Below are 24,068 nucleotides of genomic sequence, written 5' to 3'. Positions count from 1 at the left end.
AGTTGCTATTTGATGACTATCACCTCACAGAAACCCCATGTTCAGCAAGAAATATGTTCTGTTTTCAGCTATCATGATAATAACTAAAGAGTGATACAGAAGAAAGCAAATCCTAGATCTGAGTTTTTTTTTCTCTATTAGGTATTCCAAAATCTACAGCAAAAGCCTTCCATCTGATTTGCCAGCAATATTCCTTTAATGAGAAATAAGCACATAAAATTGTGTCATACTAAAGATTTACAAGCTACATGAAATAAAAAATTGGAGGTGAGATGTAGCTAATAACTTACATCATTGTATTGTAAATAGACATCAAGTATTGGCTATAGCTCTTGATTGGAAGTTGTAGCTGACAATAAAGCTACTGTTCAGTTGATAATATACAGCTCAAAGTTGCTTGCTCCTTGAACCATCACTTTCAGTTATTCAGGTAGCTAACTCCACTTCAAAGTGTTTGATAGATTTCTTCTCTGTTTCCCAAATTGTAATGGTAGCCTCCTTTATTTCCTCTTCAAATCATACTTTCTCATGAAATCTGGTTTACCTGGTTGGTTAGAGTTCAAAGAGATAGCAGAGAAAGAAGCTAAATAAATGCTTTAAAATGTTGGAATTCTTGGCGCAGCTTCACCTTCTAGAGGCTATGAACATTTCACTGTTGCTTACAATTCTGTCTGAATGAGGCGTAGTGCTTTCTTCATGTTCTCTATTACTGAAAGAAAAATAAGTAACTGTAAAATATACTCAATGCATTTTGATTAGTACATTCTTCACATTGAAATTAATGCAGGATTATGTATTTTAGTGGTTCCTATGTAAATATTCCGGCATCGATACTAAAGCTGAAGGCAAAAAGTGTTGTGAATCAAAATGTAAGGAGTTGAGTATTGTCGAATCCCTTTTGCTTCAGCAATCGTGATAATCAGATGTGACATGCATATTTGATGTGAGATACTGCATGGGTTTCAGATAAAGGTACAGAGTACTAGTTCAACCTGAAAAATCACATTCCTTTTTGAAATATGGGTAACAAGCTTTTTTTTTTTTTTTTTCCCAGTCCCCTCCCACCTCTGCCTATTAACATTGCGTAGTTGGATACCTTTGAGCACAGTGACTCTCACCATTCACCAGCAAACAGCTCAGGTCTTGGTCCTGAAATTTCTCATCCGTGATCTTTCAACTCATATCACCTGAGTAGACCCAATAAATCCATTGGGACAATAGATGTGCTTAAGTGTTTGCTAGAACAGGTTAGACGCTGTAAATTACTGTTAAGTGCTCGCAAACATTCTTTATTCATTACTTCGAGATCTTAACTTCTCAAACACAGACGATTGGCATGGTGTGCATCTGGCTGCTTACAGTACGAAATGCAGAGTAACACAACAAAATAGGCACTTACAGAACGGTATGTCTTGTGGTTCGTAAGTGTACAGCCGATTAGAGTATCTTCCTGTGATATCAGCTCTCACCGTGAGAGATGGGTCTGAAAAAGAAACTGTGTTAATCGCTGCTTTCCACAACAGCGGAGGGCGATGCCCATAGCACAGCCCTGTTTTTGAGAAGTTCTGATTTTGCCAGCCACAAAGTGCGAGGCTGTTACGCTCTGTTCCAACCAACTGTTTTTTATGTGGAGAAATCTTAAACAAAAGCTAATGCTCAGTTTTATATTACACGGCTATTTTTAAGAGATTGGTTACACATATGTTTTGTCCATACTTGAAGAAAACCATCCTGTTTTACAAGTTCTGGGGTTACTCTGGGAGAGGCAGTCTGACTGGATGCACAAATAATGAGGGTCATGCATAATTAATGTAACATTATCATGTTACCTAAAGACCAGGACTAAGGTCTTGTGATTCTTACTGTTTCCATTACAGGAGAAAATGGTTGTAAATACTGAACTAGTTCCCCTGCCGGGCTTTCTGTTAACTAATCACCTGACTTCTTTTACTACCTTGCTCTGAGCAGGGGCTTCATCTCACCTACCTTTGATGCCTGTACAGTCAGTGAAAGGGAACATGAACTGTGGGGCATGATTTACTTGATATATTTCAGAAGTCAACTTTACAATGCAATAGATCATTGCTTAGATTCTGTTGACTGTTGACTTGCTCTGTGGTAAGGTCTGCACTGTAGATGTGTACATTCAGTCTGATATTTGACAGCTCTGTCTAAGCTTTGTTCCTAACTGCACTTGCAAAAGCACAGAGAGCTAACAGGGGCTGACAGATGCCCAGATGCTAACAGATATTTAAGCACCTTGCTCCCAAATGCAAATGAGGTACCCTTCAGAACATACCTATAACCTGAGGAAGTTTACAGGGGCTGAAGCCTGTGACAGAATGAGAACTGAACTCAGGTGTGCCAAATTCCATACTATTGCCATGGTAAAGACAAATTCTGAGCTATTTTCTTTTTGCAAAATAATTTGTCTTGATGTTTCTGGAGAATGACACTGGCATAGATTCAGAGATCACATCTTCAGAAGATTCATAAGTACTGTACATACCTATGAACATGATTCGAGGCACGTATTGTCCATCAGGTGACAGGTTTTTATCTGTGGTTTCATGCTGGCAGAGAAATTAAAGCTAATTATTAAAATATTCCTATAAATTTAGCTGAAGTAGCATCACTTGTGAACAGTCTTATACCAGAGGACAAAAATACAGACGGTGTACATACACACATAAATGCATATATGAGGGCTGCTCTGAAAGTAATGCTTCCTATTTTATTGTGTTGGTCCATGACATCAAAGATGGATGCTGGTGATGTGGCAGTAGAAGCTAAACCTTCGCACCAGTGTTCCACTACATTTTGTTGCAACAGATGGCAGTAGAGACAGTCTGACAGAATGGCATCTGTTGAGAAGTGCATGAGAGGCAAAGGTGTGTTCCATGCAGAAAAAATTACACCTCTTGACATTCATTAACACTTGCTGAACTGTTATGGACAAAAACAGTGGATGTGAGCACAGTGAGGCATCAGGTGGTGTGTTTCAGCAGTGGCAACAAAAGTATGAAAGACAAGCAATGGTCTGGATAGCCATGCAGATTTTTATGGCTGTAGCATGCAGGCTCTTGTTTATTGCTGGTGAAAATGCATAGCTAATGGTGGTGACTACGTTGAGAAATAGTTGTTTTTAGCTGAGAATTTGCTTTATCAAACAGTGTAAATGTACCTTTTGTATTGTTGTAATTTCCATGGAAAAAAATGGGAGGCATTACTTTAAGAGCCATCTACGTAAATATGTTTAACTGAAATGCCAGATATACTTAGCTAAAATATGAAAAAGTAAGACAAGAAAACACAGACCAAAAAGAGCTACCAGACAAACCTCCCCAAACCTTTCTTACCATGAGATTCAGCATAATGAAACTATCTTGGGCCATTTCTTGTATCTCTTCATTTTCAGCAAAAGCTTTCTTCAGTGCTAGAAAAGACAGGAATATTTTTAAGTCCATTGTAGATGTTGCCTTTCCTTCAGTGTTTAGGCACCGAAGACTGGTCCCATCATTCCTGCCTCTGCTCATTTACATTCCTAGGAGACACTTTTGGGATCTATCCTGGCTTTATGGTTTTTGATCTGTGTGTCAGTGCAACCTTCTAGCTATGAAAATGGAAGCTCTTTTCTGTCATTTACGAAGCCTGTAGTTTCAGCAGATAATGTCTCAGTTTGACAAAAGTGCATTATTCTCAGAAAATTCAGTTTCAGTTATCTTGTCCTTATCTCCTTCTCAAGTTACCATTTTAGGAAAGCCAAGCATTGTTAAATGTGTTCGATGAGTCAGTAGCAAATATGTGTCTTTAAATTGACAGGTGTTTAATCAGAGATAGCAGGACAGTAGCACTAAACGTTTTTCGTGTTCATTTTTTGAGTAGATTCACAATGACTTTTTTGTAAATAACGAATTCTTAGCTTTTCAACTACAGTTTCATGCACTTAAGGAATTTTGAGTAAATTCAACAAATATATAAATAGTTGTGTTTTCTTAAAAAGATGTTTACAAAAATTTAACACTGAAAAAATCAAAATTACCTTGGCAGTATTGACAGTCTTCCAAATGATGAATGACCATCAGTGGCTTGTTACTTTATTAATAATAATAAAACATGTAGTTAGTTTATTTGAAAAGAATGAAAATAAGTGATTTTGCTAGTAGGTTGGAAAAGACAAATTGCATTTCATTTCCTGTTAAATCTCATTGAAACCTAACAGGCATTCTGTGAGGGATGATAGACATTTCTGTGCAAGAAAAAAGGGATGCTAGAGAAAGAAATAGAGAAGTGGAGTTCCTGTGTCTAGATAGCTTTTCTAAAGTAAAAGTCTACAAGAATGGTAGAGTGGTCTTCTGTGATGGTGTTTTGTTTTTTTTATTTCATTACAGTATATTGAGGGGTGACAATATAATTAATAAAGGTGTCTTTCAATACTATTTTTTAATTTCTTACCTTTTTTTTGCTTGATAAAGCCCTTCTTCATAAGTTTGTACCCATGTTATTTCATCTCCCCAACCTACAAATATAATAAAATGGTTAATACTTGGCTAGGTAAGTAATTCATAAGGAACTACATTTCTTACCTTGGTCAATAGCTGTACACAAATAGATTTTTGTTCAAAGCTTACCAAGCATTGTAGATATATTAATCCTACATCTGCTAATAAATGTATCAGAATATTAAAAAATAAACCAACAAAACAAACAAGCAAAAACAATCAAAATACCTCAGCTGACTGACTACCCAGTGCAAGTCCTTTGATACACTCAATAGAACTCTTTCTGAATACTTAGTGCTCCCTAAATTGGTGACAAAATTCTTTATACCTTCATATTTTCTCTTCATGTTGTCTGCTCTGTATTTTATTTCGATGCTGGGGGCTTAAAGAGAAAGCTGGCTCAAAAAAGTGAGAGAGAAAATTTAATACAACAAATGAAATAAAATCAATTTTAATGTGACTGTTCTTAAAAGAGTTTTAAGCCTGACTCCTGAGTTAAGAATTTCAGTCTCTGGAGTTGCAAGTACTTCAGTTAATTAAATAATTTAGTTAAAGAAAGGCTGTTAGATAAAAATCTCCATCAAAATAAAATCCTAATGAGTCTTCACTGCTCATCCATTGAACTCAAAAAGCAGATCGTCTTGTTGGTTTCGTGCCTTCAAATCCCAAAGATGCCAGCCCCTGTGAAGTAGCTCCCCATCTTCTTGTCAGTGGGGCATTTGACTGGGATGCTATAGACCATCCCTTCTTTCAGAAGACTTATTTCATTTTCACATCTGTCTGATTTTTGATGGGGTTCTAGCTTGTTTGACCAGTGGGTTCCCAGGCTGAAATCAACTGTTGACATAGACAGTGGCAGAGAGGAGTCAGTTGGGTTCATTTTACAGCAGGATTAAGTATTCCCTCTCAATCTGTTATAATTGGAGGTAATGTTCTGAGTGGGAAAAATTAATTCTGATCTAGTCAAGACAGGCAATAGATGCCAGACTGGATATAAACTTTCTCCACGGGTACCGCTTGTGGAAAGTGATTTGACACTTCTCTTTGTTTTGTCTAGGGATGAGACAATTTTATATTGTATATACAATGGGTTTCATATGGAAAAGCACTTATTCTTGTTTTTGCTATTTTATGAAGCCTTTTGATTTCCCTGTTATTTTATATATATATATACATATATATATATATATATATATATATGGAATATGGAATAATTTCAAACTTCACTAAAACTATACTTCCTACAACTGATCTGTTTCAATGCTGCCTAAACACCCCTCAAGTACCTGGCCTCAGATGGGGCTTTTGTGAATGCAGGGCTTTGTCAAGGTTTCATGTGGGAGGAACTCAGAGGTGAGCCATGGATGCTTTGTAGGCTTTGCACAAGTTGCAGGGGAGCTCAGGGAAACTGCTGGAGACATTCTGAGGTGACTAGGTGTGAAAAGAGAAGGAAGGCTGAGAAGATGGAAGGAGCTATTTTTCTATACAATTTCCTTGTTCAGACATAAAAATGTTAAAATACAGTCTTCCTTTAACATCCAGGTGGAAAATTATGCACCACTAAGGAAGTGTGAGTGTGACTATCTGATAAGAGGGAAAACAAAAGGAAATTAAGGACCAGTCAGTAAATAAATAAATATCCCTAATGGTTGAGACTGTTACTCTGTGGACAAAAATGGATCTGTAGAAAAAAATTTCATTTGAGACTGAAGTTACGAAATTGTGTTTCAATAGCTATAAGTTACCATCTCAAGCTGTCTACTAGCAGGTGTGTGAAAAAATATTTTTCACTGAGAGTTCTTCAAGAGCAGCCAGGTTCCAGAGACTCAATTTGAGTTATTTGATTCTAACAGGTCACTGTGACTGACATAAATTAGAAAGATTATCTGAAGCCTCCAGCCATATTCTTAAGAACAAACTGATGGAGTGAAATGAGAGGGAGGAAAAAGATGCACTACTTAGTGTGTGACTAAATGCTGAAGAATCATGCCTCAGTAAGCACATACATGCTTTAAATAACATACATGGTAAGATCAGCAGGTAACTACGTAAAATACCTCTTGATAATGTCTGAGGTGCTCTTCTTTCCTTTTTGATTGCCATAGCAAGGTTGGATGAGACTGCAATTAGCAGGAGAGACAAAGCCAATGTTGAATGGAGCATTATTTCTCTAAAAAGTTCCTTTTCAGTGCAACAAGGAAACTGGAAAACAAAGCAGCATCTTTAGTTGTATGGATTCATTACCTAGTGCAGTGTAAATCAACTTGTCATTCTAATGGTCTATGCTATGGACAGTTTGGGTAATTGCTACAAACATTTTATTGGTTTTTTTTTTAGAGCAGTAAAAATAGATAATCTTATTATGCAGCGCTGCTTAGAGCAATCAAACTTCAGAGGCAAGAGACAGTTTTCTCTACTCTGTGATCAGGGGAACAAAGTTTCTACTTTTGGTCATCCACCATTTCATCCTCATGAAGCAGTACAATATTTTAATACAGGATCATGAAAATTTCAGGACAGTGCTACTATTTTTTTTTTGCCCTTTTATTTTTAATTACTGTAAACCATAACAGCATTTTACATATAGTAGGTTTTTTGGTCTAAAAATGTGCTGTAATAAAACCCTTAAGAAAATTATTATTTTAAATTGCTAACAAAAATTGATAGCTTAATTTTGTGAACTAGAATGTTAAAATAGTGAGATAAATTTCAAACAAATGTTCTGATTTCCAGATGTTTCTTACAGTAAAACTCAAACAGTTTTTCTCTTCTTTATGGCGTTTAAAAATTGATTTCTAGCTCAAATCCTGCTTAAAAAAACCAACCCACCCATGTCCCAGTCTGCTTTTGTATTCTAAAGGTGTTTACTTTTCTTCCTGATAAAAATCACTCTAAGAAGTTCAGTAACTTCTGTTCTTGATGAAAGTCAGAGAACAAAAGTTAACAATTGAGGAAAGATAACACAAAGCCAAATACATCTAATTTTTGCCCAGTGCAATAATATTCAGGTAATTAAAACTCCAGCTTTCAGATTGCACTGAATTAGAAAATGCAATGCACACAGCCCAGGATATCACTGAGCCAGTTTGCTGATTCTCTGGAGATTCATTTTTCAGAGAATCACTGACCGGATTAAAATGCTCTCCGGATGAGAGACTGAGCTATAGGAGTTACCAGGATGACCTGTCAAGAAAGTCCTTTGACTTTAACACACAAAAATTCAAATCTTCCTCTAAAGCACATTAGCCTGTATTTATGACAAATTTTTCACACTGAATTTAGAAGTGACATCCAGTGTGCAGTTACAGCCTTGAGTGCTGGTGAAAGTGAATTCATGCTTCCTGCGGCAGAGGCATAGAAAGTGCAGTAGGTTTTGTCTTTGCTTTAGTGAAATTCTCAACACTACAAACATCACTGTTAGCTGTTTAATTTCTGATGAACAAATTCAAAGGCTACTTTCAATAACTCAGCACAAAAAAGTATTCTGTTCAAATAACTGAAGAAAAAAATGCACTTTCAAAAGCAGAAAAAATGAAGTACGCCATATTGCTGCAATTCTGTATTTCTGAAGAATTGTCATTGGGCTATAATAAATTCATTAATTATAATACTTTTCCTCCTCAATCTGGATCATCATCATTCTCTTTCTCCCCCATGTTATATCACAGCTCTAGAGCTATTCTTTGTTTCACATAATTTTCTCCTTAGGCTTGATCATCTTATCTGTTGTTAACTGAGTTTAGAAAGTATCTCCTTGGGGCTTTGTAAATCTGCACATTCATATGATGTTTGGAGATTATGGAATTCTAATAAAGAGATGTCAGTTCCCAGTGTTTCATAAGGAGAGACTCCTACTTTTAGGTAAGCTTGGAAACAGAAATTTGTGAGAATAGGAATTCCATTCAAATTTCCCCCACATTGGTACAAACCACTAACTTCAGTCAGCAAAATCAGATCATGATACCCCACTACTTTACTTCTGATAAATCAATTTTTATAGCAGCTCTCTGTGAAGCTTAGTGACTATCCTTAGCTTTAGTTTACCTGTCCAATGTTAATAATAAAATACAGCATTTCTATCATATCAAAACTCCATTTAAGCATTAATAGTTATGGCTTTGAAATCATACCAAATATGTCACTAAATCAGTATGGAATGAGTGAATCAGTTCTGTCTTCCGTGGTATATTAACAAAAAATCAAAGTGCAAATCTCTTCAAATCACACAGTTATTTAACTGAAGCGTAAACAATTGATTATCATCATAATGAAAATCCACAGGGTTTTGGAGGGATAATTTACAAAGATGCAACTGAACAGAATTCAGTATTCTAAATTTTTGATGTTATGTTCTCCAATGATAGTTGGTTGAGTAAAGAAAAAAAAGACAGCCAGCACCATAAATGTTGCCTTTATCTGTCCATCAGAACAAACATTTTGCTAACTAATCTCTTAGCAGTTATCATTTGTCTGTTTTATATTACTTGCTACATGTTTATCAAACAAAACTCATTTCTGTATTAAAGTTGATAATAAGAAATGTTTTCTCACCAGCAGTGGTTAGTTCTCTTGATGGAAAGTCTTTTTCCTGAAATTAGATAAAAGTCAGCGTGCTTTACACACAGAAGACCTGAACTATCCAGCTCTCTCTGTAACAACAGCAACCTGGGAAAAATGAGAGAGATCTTTTAGCTGGAGACTAAGTTAATGCACTTCCACCCTCCCCCTTCCTTTTCTGCCATCCCTCCAACTTTCACTCTTGTGGTTCCCATACTTGTACACTGAATCCTTGGATTTCTCTTCATCTTGGCTTGTATCAGGTGTCTTGTGTGAGGATTGAAAAGAAATAGTAGCTTATGTGTGTCTGTTGCTTCCCCCCTTAGACAGTTTATGTCTGGCTTATGCCCAATGAAAAAAGAAACCACCAATGAAAGCTGGAACTGTAGGGGCTTTTGTTTCCAGTGAATGGCTGGGTTACTGGTGCCTGAAGATAGGTATGAAGCTAATAGGAAGACACAAGGGTTACTTTGTGTAGAAGAATGTAATTAACAAATAAAAGTAACTTATTTTTGAGGGAGAAATAAAATACTTTATCTAAAGGGTATGGTTTAGTTGTTTTTGCAAGTCGTGCTTTAAAAGTGGTCTCATTCTTTGGATGTGATGCTTGATATAATTTTGACTTATCTTGATAAATATGGGAAAAAACTTTTAATTCATTCTCTTTGCACAGAGAAGGAATTATCTGGATCACTTTTTCCCTCTTCATTGGATAACCTTTGCACAGTTTATGGGGACTGTATGCTTGAAGTTTTTCCTCCTTTTCATGTAAAGCCAGCCTTCTTTTTTAACTTGGAAGCTTTAATCTATTGATGTTTGTTGTCACTTACATGTGTGATTATTTATGTGTACTTCTTGTGTTATATTTTTCTATTCAAGAAACCTTTTCAGCAAGGCCTCTGAAATTTGAGCACAAAAGTTTACCTTTTCAGATGCTACCTATGATTCTCTCCTTTCTTCCTCATAAAGATTTGCTGCTACTAAAGATCAGCTTTTTGTTTCCAAACAGGCTTTTGTGACCTTTTGTTTTTGGTGCTCAATTATAATTCAATTTTTTGATAGAAAATTCAAACTAATGCTTCCTGTTAACTGGAAGATAGGCAAAATGCAAGAACTCTGCTTTATGGGCACAAATTCAGACACTGCAGCACTCAATGTGATAATCATGTCAGATCTGTTAACTGGGGGAAATTTGTCCAATCCTTTAGCTGAATAGAAATCTGAATTTGTTTAGTGCTTTGTATGAGAATTCACACTATGAGAATAAAAGATAAAAGAGGCAATTAAGCACTCAAGGGAATTTCTATGAAAAAGAGATGCCCCAGTGGCAATCTTCACTGTTCGTTTTGTCATTGGTACTCACAAGAGTAGGTGTGGAATCTTGGGAATTACAGCAGATTCAGAAGAAATAACTTGGTTCATAAGTAAAAGAAAGTATATTCAATCCATATGAGAAATAACATTTTCTGTTTTGATGGTTTAAAATGTCCTCTCTGAGTGCCTGCAGAATTGAAACCTCCTGTCTGGTACTCCTGTATCTTTGGGTTCCATGGAGATGGATTTCTTCCTGGGTTCCAGGGCAGGTATGAAAAGATGATGAGGTGGTGCACACCACTGCTGCAGTAATGAAAGGGAGTATTCAGACTCTTTAAAAATCTGTTTTCTCCTTTGGCTTCTATGATTTGGACACTTTAATGGATCTACCAGTTAAGAAACCCTAAATTTGAAAACATAGCTTAAAAAGAAAATGCAGTTTGATCACATTAAGCTCTGACTGCCTTTCTTGAGCATATGAAAACAAATGATTTGACCCTTTGTTTTGTAAACCAGTCAGTGTCAGCTTTCTCCATTATGACAGAAAGACAAAAGGCTCCAGGGCTAAAAAGAGAAGCAAAAGTGCTGAAACGTCATTATTGGAAGAAAGAAAAGGGAACGAAGGAAAAAGGCTGTGACAAATTGCTCAAAGATTCCCTTCCCTGTTCTCCCATTGAGTTGATTCTTTAAGGTCCGAATATCAGTTTTGATAGTGCTGTTGCTTTTTTTTTTGTTGAAACAAACCATCCTGAAAGTTTGGAGTGAAGTGCCCAGCCCTGATTGCATGAATCCTGGAACATTTAGTTATTATAGTGCTTTTTTAGGATGTGATTATTATATTTGTCCACATATTCCCTTTCAACCCACTTGACCCCTTCAAACGAAGTACAGACCTGAGCAAATGATGTTGCCAAGCTTGGCAGTGAAACACAGCTAAATCTGCAGGGCCAGGGACCAAATCATAATTGGAAAGCTGTCCAATACTTCTGCAATTTGGAATAGCATGCCTGTAAATATAAATGTAGTTTTTAAATATAATACCCATTCAGAAGAGCGTGAATAGGCAGCCTAAAATAATAATCATTGAAAAGGCAGCCTAAAATAATAGTCATTGAAAAAAGTAGGATTAATAAGTGCAAGTCCTTGAGTATGTCTTACCTAAAGATGGTACCTCCAGCCAGTGCTGGCTGGCAGTGAGGCTGAGCACTGTGGGCTGATATGGAATATTAAACATGAGCAGTTGATCTGCTTCTGCAGAAAGGAAAGCTGCAGAAAGGAAAGATGAAGGTCTTACACTGTCCAATTTTAGCATAGCTCTTACACGTGTAAGGGATGAGAGCACAGCTTCTGTGACATCTGTAGTTCAGCATTGTTTCTGCAACTTCCATCTATATCTCCATGAAAGGCTTACACATGCCTAAGGTGTCTTCATAGATCAATGTAAAATTAATTAGCACATTATAATAATGCAATTCCCAAGCAAATTTTACAGTAAACTGCAGGAGAAAGCTTCACAGAGCACATATTCTTGTGGCTGAGAAGTACGTCTGGATCCCACTAACACAGGTCTGGATCTCAGGGTGCAATCAAAGAGCAACTAGGGATAGAGATGACAACTGTGCTTCAGGCTCAGAGTGCTGAGCATTAATTTTCACTGCCGAAACAAGAATAAATGGAAAAACCTTGCAAGTGTCTGCTAGGCTTAGGTTTTAACTGACAGCTAAAAATTGTTCTTAGAGAAATTTCTGATTCATTTCAACAAAGCCATTAGAAGAAATCTAGATATGATGTGCTGCTTTGTTTCTTTGTGGGTCTTTCAAAGTTGTAGAAATGCCACTTCTGGTATTACAGGATGATTCACAACAGATGCTTTTTTTTTTCTATTCCCAGTTAAAAGCAGAGCTCTATGTAATAGATGAATGATCAACTCCGTTTTCCCTGAGCCCCAGTGTTTCACTTCAATGAACCACTGTGCTTTTCATCTTTGTATTCCTGTAAAGATGTTGTTATGGAACATAACCATAATAACATAACTGGAAAAACATTTATTAAATTAGTTTTTACAGTGGTTTATACTGGCTGCAAGCTGTATTCTCTGCTTCCCACGCCAGTGCTTATGCTTTCACTTCTAAGCCTTCATCTCATTCCAGTGCTGTCACCTCCAGACTGCTTCTGTGTTTCCTCTCTTTCAGGATGCTCTGAGTCCTCCAGCCTTCAACTGTCCAGTGGTACAGCCCCAGGCAAAGTTGGATAAGTGTCAGGGAACAATCTGATCTATTATTTTTCATTATTTTTGCTGAGATTTAGAGAATGAATGTGTTTGGGTAAATAGAAGGAAACCGTGGCTGTATTGGAGGGCTCCTCCCTCCAACCCCGAAGCACAAAATGTTCTGTACTGTGTGTTTATTTAGTGCTTTGTAAGCTCCAACAGGCAGAGCTTGCTCTTCCACCAATAGACCTTTCAGTGGAACTGCATTTCTGACTGTGTGGACAGTTCTCTAGACTGCTATCAGAAGAAGTTCAGGTGACTCTCTGTCTGAAGATCAGGGCAGAGATGTGGGGAACTTCTGGAAGGCACTTTGGTTGTGCAAACTCCTGGAATGTGTGAGGTGCACACTGTCAACTGTCTGCCTCGGGAAGAGCACAGTGTGTGCATGTGTGGTGCATGCACCACACCATTCAAGCATGGTGCATCTGCAGGCACCTTGGTTTTCTCTTGACCAGTAGCTTCCTCATGCACTGGTTATGTTTGGTTTGGTGACGTGGTAGTGGAGGAAACATGAGGAAGGGTGCAGCTGAGGTAGGTATCCCTAGGGCTTTGTTGAAGTGACAGGAGGAGGCACAAAGGTCTACAGAAGGTCTCTGTACCACTCTGCTCCAATCCCTCTTGCCACATGTCTGGCAGCTGCACACTGCTGTGCCCTGACACCATGGGCACAGGAAGCTAGCAATAGAATGGGAAAAAATGGCTTTAAATTGTACCAGAGGAGGTTCAGGTTGGATATTAGAAAAGAACCCTTTTCTCAGAAAGAGTGGGGCAGTATTGGAATAGTCTGCCAAGGGGAGGGGTGGAGTCGTCATCACTGGAGTCGTTCAAGAACTGTGGAGGTGTGGCACTGATGGAGACTGTTAGTGGGCACAGTGGGGATGGGTGGATGGTTGGACAAGACGATCTTGGTGGTCTTTTCCAGTGTTAATGATTCTAAGATTCTTTGATAGGCACTGAAGGGGCCACCAAGCAGGCATCTGCTCTGTGAGGCCACCACCAGGACCTGGAGGTGTCTTTCCATAGGTTGCTGAATGGCTTAGTATTCTATTAGAATTTCTTTGAAGAAATTTGAGATCGGACTTGATTCTATTTCTGTTTCTGGACTATGTAATTTTTAATAGATTAATAGTATTTGTGGCATTTGTATTCAACAAACGATTTCCTGAAGCAACAAAATTTAAAGAAAATTAAATGCAAACCCTGCTGCATTTGGAGAGCGTGGGTGGGATTTCTGCAGAGCAAACATGATCTTTCTGTATTTATAGTTATACAATGTATTGATGTAGTTTAAGTGTATTGATGTAGTCCAGAAGACAAGAATTTGATCATTCCCAATGCCTCTAGTTGGCAGTGTTGCATTACTAATAGCTAAAGGACAACTTTTTGTTTTATTCAGTGGTAAGTTCAGAATACGAATCATTTAGATATACAATTAATTACATATAAATTTCAAGAAGCTCAGAAAAACAGTTAAAATCAATTTTGAAAAATCAGATTTTTTTTTTTTTAATAACTTTAATTTTGTAATTTATGTGCGTATAAAATAATTTGAGAAGGGACGGGGTAAAAACCCAGACCAGATTTTAAGGAAGAGAGCCAGGAAATTCAGCATGTGTTTTGGAAGATATTGAGAGCTCAGAAATATTCAATGAAACTTTCTGACTGCCACAAGAAATGAAAAGCGGCTGCACTCCCCTCCAGTCAGAGTATCCCAATAAAGACTTCACAAACAAGAATGCTCTCCAGAAACACATTGCACTACTTTGGTGCAGCTGTGAGAGTGAGTCAACCAGGCATCTGTTGAAAGAGAAGCTTGTTTGCTGCAATGTTTTTGTGATGTTTTCCTGCAGTGACATCACTGTATCTGCTTTAAAATGTAATACCATATAACAATCTAAAGACACTGTATGCTGTAAAAAAGAGTGTTTACAGTATCTTCTAGTGTTTCAGTTTTCTGTACAGGTGTTCCTTTAACTTTTATTGTAATAGGAGGTTTATCCCAGTGCTTGCTTCCACTGTGGACTGACGCAAGAGGGCATGAAAGTAACTCAGTATCTCTCATCTTTTGTCTCCCTTCTTACTCTCTGTTCTTCAGCCAAACCTTGATCCTGCAAGTTTCTGAGCCCTTGGCCCTATTCCAGCACAGCACTTGATGCATATTTAACTTCAGGCACATTAGCAACACTATTGATGTCTATAGGACAACTCATATGCTTAAAGTTAAGCATGTTCTCAAGTGTTTATACTGGATCAGAGAATATGGGATGGAGTTTGCTGGCATGTCTCCAGGAAGGCTTCTCCTGAAGAAGCCAGACAAGTTTCTCTTCTGTTGTGGACCTGTCTATGTGCAGTGGTGTTTATCCCTAACATCCAGTTACTAAGAAAGAGCTCTTGCTTATCATTCTTTATGGACTGCGAAGACCAATAGAAAGTTTTCATGTTTGCTGAGTGATTTGTGGATCTGCAGTCTGAGGCCCCTGCAATACCCTCTTTGGTGGTGCTCATCCATTATGCCAAGTGGGAGCTCATTCACTGCAGTTGATCCATGGAGCTGTCATTCCATCATCATCAATCTATTGTTGATGATGAGCAACATGGAACATTTTTCATTCAGTCTAAAAAATCCAAGTGACATTCCATATTTGTAAAATACAAAGTGTCTTTCACATCTATTATCCTTCATAATATGTGTCAATATGCAGAATATTCAGAAAACTTGAACTGGAAACTTGAAAAAAACGAAACTTTTATGGAATACTGTAGCCTCCTTTTATTTCATTTCACACCAAAGATGCAGGACAAAGACAGTATTATCTAATTAAAAGCAATTTCATTTAAAGTGACAGAAATAGAAGGAGGGACATATGCAAGATGGGAGTAACTTAAAATGTTGATAGATACTCCAGGTATTCCTTTTCTTTTTCTCCACGACCACAAAGTATCAGTTCACTTCCAGTATTTTTGACCTGCCTCAATGTAATTCTTTACTATTTTGTTGTTATATTTATAGCACACATAGAAGATACAGGAACATTTTTACCTTCAGATTAGCTTCTCGTTGTAGTATTTTGTTCCTGAGGATTTTTAAGGTCCAGGATTAATAGGAGACAAACAGAAACATAGGAGTGAGTCATCAATTGCTAACCACCATCCCTGTAGACAGCCACAGTGTGATATTCTGCTTACAGGTGTATTAAACTATCACAAAGAATTTTGTCCCATTCTTTTAAAAACTGCTTTTTAAACTCTCTCCTTTGACAGAAACCCTTGTTTAGCTAGCCTAGATTTACCTTTGAGAAATTCTTATCAAGTGCTCTTCTCCTTAACACTTCTGCAGTGATATAATGTCTCAGTTTAGCCTTCTTTCTTCTGGACTGAACAAAGAAGAGTTTTTTAGTTTCTCATTGTAAGAAAACTTCTGTATCCATCAAACCTGTTGTCCTTTTCTACATCTGTTCTAGCAGGACTTCAGCTTTCTTGAACAGTGCACATCAGTATTACTGTTATGATCCTACTAGTGACTATGATTTGAAATATGTTGTCATATACCTCTAAGTGTCACATATGCCTCTTTGAGGGTTCTTCTGTATGTGTTACTAATGGTCAGTCATAGTATGATCACTCCTGTCGCTGATCAAGTGTATACACCTGCATCTTTGTCTTCCAGGATATTTTCCTATTGATAGTTGTCAAACTGAGACAAAATATCTGCCAGCCACTGCTAGTAGAAATAATTTTTTTTATCAGAATGCTTTTTCCATCTTCAAAAATCTTCTTAAGACCAATGGGCTAGCCATACTGTAAGGTAAACTAACTACTTGTGTTTCTCCCTGTAGGAGTATTCATTCAGTATATGCCTAGGCTGAAGATGTCAGTCTACTCAAAGATGATCCTTTATGCAATGGGGATAAAAATAGATGAATTCAAACATATAGGTTAAGTCTATTGCCAACTGGAGGAGCCAGATGGGACCTGGATGAGAGGTGTCAAATGAGGAGACTGTAACAGTTAGGCTCCCACCAACTGATCCCATTAGTTACCCATACAGTCCCTTCTTTGGAAGATCTCTTTATATCTGCATTCTTCTTTAGGATGTACAACAAAATAAATGATGTTAGATCTCTAATCTTAACAGACCTCAAGATCCAAGAATGGGATATGTTAAACACTAAAGTCTGTGCTGCTGATACTTATTAAATTTAATGAGTCTATTATGATCCACAGTTATCAGCACACACCTGTGTAACTGATATTCTGATGACAGTAGTTCACAAGGTTTTTATAACAGCTTCCAGATGTGCACACTCCCATTAATATATATACATTTTGAAAATAAAGGATGATCCTTAGATTGACGTTGTGAAGTGTTTTGGAAAGCCAGTATAACTTGGCAGTTCTGCATTATCAGTGTTGGTGGTGTTGCACAAAAGATGGTATAAGATATTGCAGTGACTATCTTTTCCCCTTTCTTTAATAAGAAATTTGTTATTCTTGCACATACACACATACTGCTGCAACTGGGATTTGGCTGAAGAATTATGGTATAGAGTTTAAAGATGTGTGTCAGGTGGTGAGTTGCAGCTTGCAGCAATCTTGGGGCTCTGCTCAGGTTCTGCACCTCTAAAGCACTTCTAGGGGAGATTCCTTAGACTCACTGTAAACACCTTATTTTGCAAGGACTGTAAATATGTTGCTAATCAGAAACAAGCGTGTTTTGGGAAAACACATGATCCCAAAATATATGGAGAAACATAGATCATTGGAAAGCATGTAGTCTGGTAGTTACCTTTTATGCCAATGTTACCCAATATTTTGGGACTGTTTTCCATACCTTTCTTTTTTTCAACAACAGCAGCAACAACAACAAAAAAGAGCAAAATCTGTATCCCGTTGTTCTCATAAAGAACTTTCCTTTTTTCGTTGATGGAGCTGTGATGTCACCTGCAACTCTCTTTTTCTTTGTAGATGAGATGGTATGTCTGAAACATAAGCCAATTTTTTGACCATCTCACCCAGGAAATTTCCTAATTGTTTTGATAACAATAAAAGCATATAATTGTTTTTAAAATTTGCTTTCTGTCAAGTTTTTCCTAAAGGATGACAAATTCTTATTTTAACTGTAATAATTCAAAATATTATATAAAAACCATTCTTATGCTGACAAAAAAACAGCAGAATTGGCTGAAGGTTTTTGCTTTGGTTTGATTTTGAATGTTTGGTTTTTTTTTTTTTCCCACTTCTGGAGAAGACCATAAATGACAGAGAATAATTTTCATAAGAAGTTGGATTTACAGGGCTGGCAGTTAGAGCAATGTGAGAAGAGTTTTTTACTTATGAACTGAGAAAACTGTTCAGAGTTCGCGTTTGAGAGGTGTAGTGCTCTCTCACGTTCCTTGAGCAATGAGGATAGGGATAATTACACAGTTTGCATCAATGCTTGTAAGATTTCAGTGGTGAGATTCATAAGAAGAATCAAAAGTAGAAAGGAACCTAAAAGCTATCTCTTGGTTTAATTCAGCAGCTCACAATTAAATATTTAAAGCTAAAGCCTATAAGTTTATATCCACAAAAATAATATTTTCACAACCAAGTCCTAAAGGAAGAAAAAGTTCTTGGGCATGAGAAGAACCAAACTGTTTTTCTCTTTTGACACAATCTGTAAATAACTCTTAAAAATACCTTTGATATACTTGTGTATCTTTGATACTCATAGAACCATCAGGAAAAATAGGATTTGGAAATATGTTTACCAAAATTTATTCCAGATCTGAATCTCCAAAGCATTTTTAACCTGCCAAAGTACAGGAAAACTTGGGAAAAATTGTCCCAGCAGTCTTTTCTAAGCACTCAGTATACGTATTTGTGTAACTGTAGTTATCTTTCTAAGCATCTTTGCTTCTGTTCCACTGCTTTTAGATTCTGACTTCTGCTTTTTATCAAGATACTGTACATGATGTCTTTGATGAGTGGTGTGCCTGGCGTGTATTAATTTGTGCAGTAGCAACAATGATGTAACTTGATCTCTAATTTCTTAATCATTACACCCAACAAGCAGTATTTTCCAAATCACTGAGGAATTTTATTAATGAAAAATCAACAAGGGAGCATTTGAACAGTTATAGTATGATTAATACAGCACGAGAAATAAGAGGTGAAAGAAGAAAAGGAGAGCAAAAGTGTCTGGTACCTCAAGCCAAGTATGACATTACATAGTGCTTCACTGCCAGAGTGCCAGACACTCCTAAATAGCACAGAAAATAAATTCATGATATATAATGTAGAATTCAAACAACAATTTTGCTTACGTTTCTTCACATCAGAGCTTTCTCTAACACAGAGATGTAAAGTCCACTTCAGCTTTCATAGAACATTTTAACGTAGTCCAGTTGCAGGATGGGCAAAGAGGTGACTACTGGAAACATGAAAAAAATCATCATCAGTCTTTTCATTATTCCTGCTCTTACTGCAGTTAACATAAACAAAATAGTAATAGAAGAAATAGAAGTTTTTCATGTAAAGTTTTTAATTGCTTTGTTTCTCATCATGTGAAAGCTTCATTCTGAACTGTTGTAGGTTGTGCTAGAAACACTTCTTTAAATATGAACGGTATGAAGAGATGAGCTTCTAGGAAACAGTGGAGGTGATGAACAATATAAGACGAGAAAAGTGCAATCTCTTGCATTGATGAGGTGGAGATTAATTAGCAAAAAAAAAAAAAAAAAAAAGCAGGAAATCTCTGAAAAAATTGTTACCTTAATCTGTAATTTTGATATGCAGCTTGTTGTGCCTCTCCTCAGCCAGCCAGTAGGAAGTATACTTCCTACCACAAAAAAATAAATAGCTTGAAAATTTTTATAACAGTTTTTGCTTCATTCGTCTTCAGTTCATAGAACAGGATGTGCAAGAGAAGCAGGACAGACCACTACCTGTATCAACTAAACTACTTTTACCACAACGAGACCTAAATCTTTTTTCGCAGATTAATGAAGCGTAGATATGTCTAAAAAAGTCTAGACATGACTTCCTTTTCAGAACTTTTGCAGTATTGTGATACAAAGTAAAACTCTGATATACTTTTAAAAAATTTCATATTTTGGAAAAGGAAGGAAAATTTAAATTTTTTAATTAAGGTGTTTAAAGTTTGAGTTGCTGTGTTAAAAGCAGTCAATTATTGGCAGTTCTCCAATATTGTTTCCACACTTGGCCCCCTTGTCTTGTAGATGCTTAATGTCCCTGTTCTTAAGGGAGAGCTGCCTTAAGGTACCTGCCTAGGAAGAGGCCTGCTCCTGTGGGACACATTTCAGTGTAATTGAATACACCTTGAATTATGGCAGGATGGGAAAAAGAATTTTGGAAATAGGCCATGAGGAAGTCTGCTTTTCAGGTTCTTCAAGTAATGTGAAGTCTATGGTGGGTCTATGGAGATTATACATTTGAGTGAACAAGACCACCTTTGTTCATGGACTCTCTTGGTTATGCTATAGGTAGGGAAGAGAGTTTTATTTCCTTTATTACCGCCTCACCAGCAAGCTTTGAAGAGGAACTCAGCTCAGTTTTATAGAAGGTATTTATATTCATGATTTGACATGGGTTAAATAATATAAACCCATGCCTGCCTCACAGATTTGGTTTATATCATGTGCCACAGCACTATTCCAAGCTCCAAATAACTGTGACAGATACAAGAGATGAAAATGATAGCTTACTTAACACAAAAAAGCAAAAAACAAGCAAAAAACTACCACAAAAATCTTGTTTTGTACACAGCCATCTGCAAGGCTTCCTGCTTACATTTTCCTTAAATTCTTGGCTGAACAACAGAAAACAATAACCTCATCCAAATTCTTGTCCTTGAGAGCCTTTCTACAGGCTTTAGGTGTTGCCTTTAGCCATGGTGAAACAACATATATTATTACTTACCTTTGCTGGGAATGTTGGCAATACATAACAGTAGATCTTGTGCAGCTTTGGCCACAACGGTCAATGAAACAACCTAATAAAACAATCCAGTACAAACATATTCCTCACAAGACTTCCATCCTTTCAGTGATAGCCTGTGTGTCTGAAGTAATTCTTTCTATGAAATGCTCTTTTGTATATGCAGTCTGTTCTTCTTTTCCTTTTGAGACTTATACATATAGGAAGTTTCAATAATTGTGAAGCCTGGCTCTTGATTAATGTGACTCAAGCAGCTGCCCTTTAAGTAAGAGGTTATGATTGAAAAGGCATCTTCTTAAAGCCAGTAATTGAAACTACCTGACCTCATACTAGAAAGTTATGCTAGCATATGGGATTTTTTTAGGTGTATGAGACTGTTTGGTCACAGCCTGAACCACTGATTGATCACCTGAGGCAAGGACTGAGTCAGCCGTGGGAGCACAGGTGAAGGCAATTCAGTATTGTGACTAGAAGGAGTGGAGCCTGGCTGCACTTCTCCTAGCTGACTGTTTAAGAGCTGACTGCAACGGGAGAGGATCTCTTTCTGGAGATCACTCCTTTTGGAGTTTTCTACTATGAGCCTAGGATGTGGATGAGCATTTTTTTTTTTTTTTTTTTTTTTTTCTTCTTCCACCACAATAATCTTTCTAGCTATAAACCTGTGAAGTACCCTCCTAACCCATCGCTCTTTGAACTCTACATTCGTTAATTGTACAATAGGAAATATGAGGGGATAGCAGAAAATATTTTCAGTTGTGGTTATGGATCTCTGAAGGTATTTAGAGGAAAAACAGAGTTCACAGAGTTTCTTCATATTGAAAGCAAGCATATTTTTCCACATATTTCTGTATAAATGGAAAGTATAATGGATTTTATGTCTTTTTTCAAATGGTATTATTCAGGAAACATAATGCTACAATGTTGAATAACTGCAGAGAATCGTAGTTAACACCAGTATTTACTTTCCAGTACTTTAAAAGATGACAGAAACCTTGTGTTAGCCAGTAGCTCTGCGTTAGTTTGGGTAGAGTATTATTTCGCCCAAATTAATCAAAGGATTGTTAGAGAGAGTGCTAAGGAGGGGAAGAATTGAAAGAATGACAGATATAAGAGATGAAGGATGTAATAGATAGCAGTTAGATGGGTAACTGTCCTGATGATTTGTTAGCAAAAGAAAAGACTAGTGTAGATATGTAACTTGTGTTTGGTGTATGACAGTACTGGATAAAAAGACAAATCAAAGATTTGTTCTGTGTCTGATTGTTATTTGAACCTCTGTGTACGTTTTGTGTTTATGTATTGCTAGAAGCTAGTGTAGTTGAAATAGACTAATTTATTCAGGCCATAGTAGTGGGTGATATGCCTGACATTAAGTACAGTAACTTTTGACCTTCCAACATGAATAACCAGGTAGATATTTCTTATTTGGCTTACTAACCTCAAAGTGTGAGGCTCTGACTCAAGTTCTCAGTTCTTACAATGAGACTTACTCTGCTAAGTGAACTTAAAAACACTGCAGATTGAAAGAGTAACATCTTGAATGCGGTAAAGTAGTGTAGAATCTGCCTGTTCTGCTTAACCTGTTTGCCTTTGTTATAACACTGCAGACCGACAGTTTCCCAACACTCATCTCTGCTCAGGAGCTCTGTTATGGAGGCCTGACAGCAGAGAGCCAAGAAAATGTGTGCAGCAGTACTTAGAAAAACAAAAAAGATACTTGAATACAGAAAATTATGGCTATGAAAAAAAAGAGAAAGTGTTATGGACCTAAGTAACATCAACTTGTGTGCTGACGTGCAGTAAATCTCTTCTCAAGGCTCAAATATTTTGCTAATTAAAATACATTTGAAGGAAAAAAAAAAAAAAAAGGCAGACAGACGGTTACTCCAGACTTCAGTAATGCTAAACATAAGGCTGAAGGCTGTTATTGACGGAATAGCAGAATAATGGGAAATATGTGCAACTCCGTAAGAATCAAAAGAAGAAAGGAAAAAATGTTACTAATGCATTTAGTAGTCAACAGTAAGACATGTAGTCTTACTGTTAATTACTTTCTAACATCTGGCAGAGACTGAGAAGAGGGCTATATGATTGGAATATCTTTTGTGTATGTATTCATAGTTGAGCTGAAGATTTGAGACATGAGTAAAACCTAAATGATAGTAGCAGCAGGACAGAATTGTGGTGGTTTGATTCTGACCAGCAGTCCAGTGCTTACCCAGATGCTCATGGGGAGCAGTGAGTTAATTACAAGGAGATGGCTTCAAAATGTCATGGACAATACAGACTTGAAATGGGGAAAATGAATTTACTTCAGTTAAAATAGATTTAGTGAAAAAGAAAAACTAAAATACCTTTTGTTGGTTCCTTCCTTATTTTTGTGTGGAAGCTTATCAAGGTGATCTTCCAGCTATTATGGTTGAACATGGAGATTTGCTGTATTTTAATGTTCTTCAGAAAACTGAATGGACAGATGAGGGAAGAATCATGCAGACCATATGTGGTCCCAATATACCCTGAGCTGTCCAAGAAACAGATTGTTTTCTGTTTCTGTTCAGCGTTTATTTGAAATTTATCAGTTCTGCCAGCATATTTTAAGACTCTCTGAAATTTTTTCTCAGATTCCACACTGTACCATTTTTGTGTTTCTTTAATCAGTGTGTGCAACATCAAAAAAAAAAAAAAAAAAACAAAAAAAAACAAAAAAAAACAAAAAAAAAACAAAGGAAAAAAAGTTATTTGCTGGGACAACCAAGAAAGTGAAAGAACCAAAGAACCGTCCAAGCTGCTGGCCTCTGTGTTAATTCATCCCTATAGTGTTCCAGATGGGCCTGTTCCCTTGTGTGACCATTGCGATACCTTCTTGAGCCTTTTGCCCTCTTATGCTACCTCTCATTTCTTTTTTTGTTTGTTTGTTTGTTTCCATTGGAAAAGACAGAAAGGAAGTTTAAAAGTTTTGGGAATTAGTGAGATGAAAAATGTGTTATTTATGTTCGGTTTGCTTCACCAAGGAGAGAAAAGTTGGTAAATGAAAACAAATGGCCTCATGAGAATTTCACCGTTGTTAAAAAGCTATTTTTCATTAAAAAAAAAGAAAAAAAGAATTATGTTTAATTGTGGTTTAGTTGATTTTTAAAGAATCTTCTTTAGCCAACTGGGAGTTTTTCCACTGATTTCACTTTTTTTTTTTTTTTTTTTTTTTTTTTTTTTTTTTTTGATGGGATCTGTCATGAACTAACAATGTGGCATTGATTTGGTGTTTGTAAGGGAAGCCAGGATGTTCTGAAACTTTTCCTCAGACTCATTATCCTCTGCTAAATTTTATCTGCATTTCTTAGATGAATGTATGTATGACATCAAAAGGGACAAGGGAGAAACAAGTATGAGTTTACATTTCCTTTTCCCAGAACTTGCATGGTAACTTCATTTGTTGTCTGTTGTTTTAATGTGTAGCAGGCCAGCATCCACGTTGCTTTCAAGATGGAAGT

General features: G+C 36.8%; 1 protein-coding gene across 1 annotated transcript; it reads right to left on the bottom strand.

Annotated features, from left to right (window-relative positions):
* Nucleotides 1-659: 659 nt before the first annotated feature.
* Nucleotides 660-6,665, bottom strand: AGR3 (anterior gradient 3, protein disulphide isomerase family member; the record flags this gene model as incomplete). The annotated part of the gene is made up of 7 exons (XM_079538218.1): nt 660-709; nt 1,400-1,483; nt 2,510-2,573; nt 3,360-3,436; nt 4,043-4,095; nt 4,456-4,519; nt 6,560-6,665. The coding sequence occupies 7 exons, from the start codon at nt 6,663-6,665 to the stop codon at nt 660-662; spliced, it is 498 nt and encodes a 165-aa protein (XP_079394344.1).
* Between the last annotated feature and the right edge of the window lie 17,403 nt (nt 6,666-24,068).

The sequence above is a fragment of the Tetrao urogallus genome (genome assembly GCF_951394365.1).
Source record: "Tetrao urogallus genome assembly, chromosome: 7".
In the NCBI taxonomy this organism is placed as follows: Eukaryota; Metazoa; Chordata; class Aves; order Galliformes; family Phasianidae; genus Tetrao; species Tetrao urogallus.
Note: the sequence above shows the minus strand (reverse complement) of the source record. Positions and strands in the feature narration are given on the sequence as shown.